Source organism: Antrostomus carolinensis, unplaced genomic scaffold (genome assembly GCF_000700745.2).
Source record: "Antrostomus carolinensis isolate BGI_N321 unplaced genomic scaffold, ASM70074v2 scaffold16809, whole genome shotgun sequence".
Classification (NCBI taxonomy): Eukaryota; Metazoa; Chordata; class Aves; order Caprimulgiformes; family Caprimulgidae; genus Antrostomus; species Antrostomus carolinensis.
Genome location: NW_010338022.1, coordinates 1 through 5,866, shown reverse-complemented (window position 1 = coordinate 5,866; position 5,866 = coordinate 1). Strand labels below are relative to the sequence as shown.

Here is a 5,866-nt window from a genome sequence, read left to right as displayed (position 1 = left end):
TCCTCCTCTTCCTCCTCCTCCTCCTCCTCCAGGGCCGGAGCTACTGGTCCCAGTTACTCCCGGATACTGGCCGAGTAGGAGAACTGGGGGAAGTGCGTCCGTTGGTCGTTCTCCAGCGAGTCCACGTTGTCATCTGGTAAAAACACCCCAAAAAACCCCCCCCCCAAGATGGGAGTTGGGGGGAAGCTGAGGGAGATGTTGGTGGGATGGGAGTTGGGGTGACCACCAAGCCCTGAGGGGACACCAAACCCTTGAGGTGACACCCAACCATCAACCCCTCAGGTGACACCAACCCCTGAGGTGACACCCAACCATCAACCCTTCAGGGGACACCAAACCCTTGAGGTGACACCCAACCATCAACCCCTCAGGTTACACCAACCATCGACCCTTCAGGTGACACCAAACCCCTGAGGTGACACCAACCATCAACCTTTCAGGTGACACCAACCCCTTCAAGTGACACCCAACCACCAACCCCTGAGGTGACACCAACCCCCTCAGGTTACACCAACCATCAACCCTTCAGGTGACACCAAACCCTTGAGGTGACACCCAACCATCAACCCTTCAGGTGACACCAAACCCTTGAGGTGACACCCAACCATCAACCCTTCAGGTGACACCAAACCCTTAAGGCGCCACACAACCATAAAACCCTTGAGGTGACACCCAACCATCAACCCCTCAGGTGACACCAACCCCTGAGGTGACACCAACCCCTTCAGGTAGGTGACACCCAACCCTTCACGTGACACCAAACCCCTCAGGTGACACCCAACAATGATGTGGACAAGAAAATGAGGTTGTAGGAGAAGAAGGTGGTGGTGGGCTGGTGACCCAGGAGAAGGTCCCAGGTGGGGGTGGCCGTGGCACTCACAGCGATCGGGGGGGGTGATGGTGATGGACTGAGCCGTGAACTCGTCGTCGAAATATCGAGTGTCGATCTCGGACGTCACTTGAGGTTTGAATGGTGGGACCAGCTGATGGAGAAGAGGAGAAACCACCTGGTTGAGGTGTCCACCTGGTTGAGGTGTCCACCTGGTTGAGGTGTCCACCTGGCCCCTTGGAACTTCTCCCAACCCTTCCTACCTTCTTCTGAACCACGTCCTGCCAGTTGATGGGGGTGAAGAAACGATGTTCCATCACCTCCTTGGCGTCGCTGGGACCTCCACCGAGTCTACGGGGAGATAGAGACACCTCAACCATCATCAACCCTTCAAGGTGACACCAACCACCAACCCCTGAGGTGACACCGAACCATCAACCCTTCAGGTGACACCCAACCATCAACCCTTCAGGTGACACCAACCACCAACCCCTGAGGTGACACCCAACCACCAACCCTTCAGATGTCACCAAACCCTTCAGGTGACACCCAACCATAAGTCCTTCAGGTGACCACCAACCCTTCAGGTGACACCCAACACCAGATCCTGAGGTGACACCCAACGACCAAACCCTTCAGGTGACACTCAACCACCAACCCTACAGGTGACACTAAACCCCTCAGGTGACACCCAACAATGACATGGACAAGAAAATGAGGTTGTAGGAGAAGAAGGTGGTTTGTTGACCAAGGAGACCCAACCATCAACCCTTCAGGTGACACCAAACCCCTGAGGTGACACCTCAACCATCAACCCTTCAGGTGACCAAACCCTTCAGGTGACATCCAACCATCAACCCTTCACATGACACCAACCCCTGAGGTGACACCCATCCACCAACCCTTCAGATGTCACCAAACCCTTCAGGTGACACCCAACCATCAACCCCTGAGGTGACACCTCAACCACCAACCCTTCAGGTGACACCAAACCCCTGAGGTGACACCCAACCACCAACCCTTCAAGGTGACACCAAACCCCTCAGGTGACACCCAACAATGACGTGGACAAGAAAATGAGGTTGTAGGAGAAGAAGGTGGCTTGGTGACCAAGGAGACCCAACCATCAACCCTTCAGGTGACCAAACCCTTCAGGTGACACCCAACCATCAACCCCTGAGGTGACACCTCAACCATCAACCCTTCAAGGTGACACCATCTTGAAGAACCTGTTGGTATCATCTTGGTTGTCTTCTCCATCCATCTTTGGAGGAACCTCACCTTTGTTTGGGGTCCTTCTTCAACAACCCGGCCAACAAGGACTTGGCCTCGGGGCTGAGGGTCCGAGGGAACCGGATCTCCTCCATCAGGATCAACTCAAAGAGACGTTCGTGGTCCTGGTTGTAGAAGGGGAGGCGACCGCACATCATCTCGTACATGACGACCCCCAAACCCCACCAGTCCACGGCGCGGCCGTAGTCGTTGTCCTCCAAGACCTGAGGTAGGAGAAGATGGGAGAGGAGAGTGATGGGTGAAGGTGGAGAACCAGGAAACAATGTGGAGATGGAGGAGGGGAACCCACCTGAGATACAACCAAAGAGGAACCCATCCTTGATACAACCACTCTTGAGATCCAAGAGGAACCCATCCTAGATGCCACCACCCCAAGAGGAACCACCTCAAGCTCAACTCATTGTAGATACAACCACCCCAAGAGGAACCCATTGTAGATACAACCACCTCAAGAAGAACCCATCATAGATGCCACCACTCTTGAAACCCAAGAGGAACCCATCCTAGACACAACCACCTCAAGAGGAACCACCTCAAGCTCAACTCATTGTAGATACAACCACCCCAAGCTCAACCCATCCTGGATACAACCAACCTAAGAGGAACCCATCGTAGATGCCACCACTCTTGATACCCAAGAGGAACCCACTGTACATACAACCACCTCAAGCTCAACCCATCCCAGATACAACCACTCCAAGAGGAACCCATCCCAGATACAACCACCCCAAGAGAAACCCATCCTAGATGCCACCACCCCAAGAGGAACCCATGGTAGATGCCACCACTCTTGAGACCCAAGAGGAACCCATGGTAGATGCCACCACTCTTGAGACCCAAGAGGAACCCATTGTAGATACAACCACCTCAAGCTCAACCCATCCTAGATACAACCACCCCATGAGGAACCCATCCTAGATGCCACCACTCTTGAGACCCAAGAGGAACCCATGGTAGATGCCACCACTCCTGCCACCCAAGAGCTTGGAAAAGCCCCCATTGACCCACCACCATCTTGGGATTTGGGGAGGAACCTCCCCAGCAGCAGATTTTTGGAGGAACACCTCGTTTCTGGGGTCAGAGGTACCTCGGGGGCCAGGTACTCGGGGGTCCCGCAGAAGGTCCTCATGGTGGCACCGTCCGTGATCCCCTCCTTGCAGAGCCCAAAGTCCGTGATCTTGATGTGACCGTCCTTGTCCAGCATCAGATTCTCCAGCTGGGAAAGAGGAAAAAAATGGGAAATTTGGGAAAAAAAAATTGGATTGGGGGTTTTTTGAAAATTTTTGTTTTTTTAAAAAAATTTTGGTTTTTTTTTTGAAAATTTTGGGTTTTTAAAAAAAATTTTGGGGTTTTTTTGAGAAGATTTTTGGTGGGTTTTTTAAGATTTTGGGATTTTTGGAAATTTTTGTCATTTTTTTTTTTAATTTGGGGGGTTTTTTTTGAAGATTTTTGGGGTTATTTTGAAGATTTTGGGGATTTTTTAAAGATTTTTGTTTTTTTTTTTTCAATTTTTTTTCTCGTTTTTTTTTTTTTTATTTTTTATGATTTTTTTTATTTTTTCGGAATTTTTGGATTTTTTTTGGAGTTTTTTTAAAGTTTTTTTGAAGTTTTGGGATTTTTTTGGAAGATTTGGGGATTTTTTTTAAGATTTTGGGATTTGGGATTTTTTTTTAAGATTTTTGGGGGGTTTTTTGGAAGATTTTTGGGTTTTTTTTAAGATTTTTTGGGGGTTTTTTTGAAGATTTTGGGATTTTTTTTAATATTTTGGGATTTGGGATTTTTTCGAAGATTTTGAGGAAATTTTTTAAAGATTTTTGGGTTTTTTTTTTTCAAGATTTTGGGGTTTTTTTTCTGAAGATTTTTGGGATTTTTTTGGAAGATTTTTGGGATTTTTTTCAAGATGTTTTGGGTTTTTTTTAAGATTTTGGGATTTTTTTTAAGATTTTGGGGTTTTTTTGGAAGAATTTTGGGGTTTTTTTAAAAATTTGGGGTTTTTTTTTTGGAAGATTTTGGGATTTTTTGAAGATTTTTGGGGTTTCTTAAAAGATTTTGGGATTTTTTTTTAAGATTTGGGGATTTTTGGGAAGACTTTAGGTTTTTTTTAAGATTTGAGGGTTTTTTGGAAGATTTTAGGGGTTTTTTGAAGTTTGGGATTTTTTTTTTTGAAGTTTTGGGGTTTTTTGGAAGATTTTGGGGTTTTTTTGGGAAGATTTTGGGGTTTTTTTGGGAAGATTTTGGGTTTTTTTTGGGAAGATTTTGGGTTTTTTTGGAAGATTTTGGGGTTTTTTTGGAAGATTTTGGGTTTTTTTGGAAGATTTTGGGGTTTTTTTGGAAGATTTTGGGGTTTTTTAAGTTTTGGGAATTTTTTTTGAAGTTTTGGCGTTTTCTTAAGATTTTGGGGGTTTTCTTTGAAGATTTGGGGTTTTTTTTTTTGAAGATTTGGCAGGTTTTTTGGAAGATTTGGGGGATTTTTTTGGAATATTTTGGGGTTTTTTGAAGATTTGGGGGATTTTTTTGGAATATTTTGGGGTTTTTTGAAGATTTGGGGGATTTTTTTTTGAAGTTTTGGGTTTTTTTTTAAGATCTTGGGCCCCACAACGACCTGGAGCGGAAAAACTTGGCTCCTCTCAACTCAAACTCTTCCAAAGACCCTGGGGGTGATTTTTTGGGGGGACCTGGGAGGGATTTTTCACCCCAAAACCACCGATTTTGGGACATTGGGGGGTCGGTACCTTGATGTCCCTGTAGACGACGTCCCGGGAGTGGAGATATTCCAACGCCGAGACGATCTCGGCGCCGTAGAACCGGGCTCGGTCCTCCGTGAAGACACGTTCTCTTGAGAGGTGGAAAAACAGCTTGAGAGGGAAAGAAAATAAGTAAAAAAAGAGAATTATTGGTTAAAAATGCTAAAAACCAAAAAAAACCCCCAAAAACCTCCCAAAAAACCCCCCAAAACCAGTGAAATTTGGGTTAATCCCAACAATGAGATGATTTTGGCGCCGTAGAACCGGGATTGGTGCTCCGTGAAGACACGTTCTCTTGAGAGGGGGAAAAACAGCTTCAAAGGGGAAGAAAATGAGTTAAAAAAGAGAATTATTGGTTAAAAATGCTCAAAAAACCCCAAAATCTCCAAAAATCAGTGCAATTTGGGTGTCACCGTGTCGGGTGATGATGAGGAGACGCTTCATCCCTGAGGAAAATGAGCAAAGAGGCAGGAAAATCTCCCAAAACTACCTTTTTTTTGAGGAAATTGTGGAATAATAAATGTTGAAAAATGGATTATTTCTGTTATTTGTTAATAAATCATGAAAAAATGGTGATTTCAGGTGTGAAATTCTGTGATTTCAGGTGTGAAATTCTCACCTCTCCGCCGTTGGCGTATTCCATGACGAAGCAAAGCCGGTCGTTGGTTTGAAAAGCGTATTTTAAAGCCTGGAAAAATGAGATAAAAATTTAAAAAAATTTTTTAAAAATTATTTTTTTTAAATTAAAAAAATTTAAATAATTTAAAAATAATTTTTAAAAATTTTGAAATTCTGTGATTTCAGGTGTGAAATTCTCACCTCTCCGCCGTTGGCGTATTCCATGACGAAGCAAAGCCGGTCGTTGGTTTGAAAAGCGTATTTTAAAGCCTGGAAAAATGAGATAAAAATTTAAAAAAATTTTTTAAAAATTATTTTTTTTAAATTAAAAAAATTTAAATAATTTAAAAATAATTTTTAAAAATTTAAAATAATTTAAAAA

At 44.6% G+C, this 5,866-nt stretch overlaps 1 protein-coding gene across 1 annotated transcript; it reads right to left on the bottom strand.

Annotated features, from left to right (window-relative positions):
* Positions 1-53: 53 nt before the first annotated feature.
* On the bottom strand, positions 54-5,754 carry LOC104519416 (RAC-beta serine/threonine-protein kinase; the record flags this gene model as incomplete). Its single annotated transcript, XM_010175373.1, has 7 exons — positions 54-133; positions 881-983; positions 1,093-1,180; positions 2,111-2,325; positions 3,210-3,338; positions 4,855-4,977; positions 5,686-5,754. Coding segments are annotated over 7 exons (807 nt in total), but the record flags the coding sequence as incomplete, so codon positions are not given.
* Between the last annotated feature and the right edge of the window lie 112 nt (positions 5,755-5,866).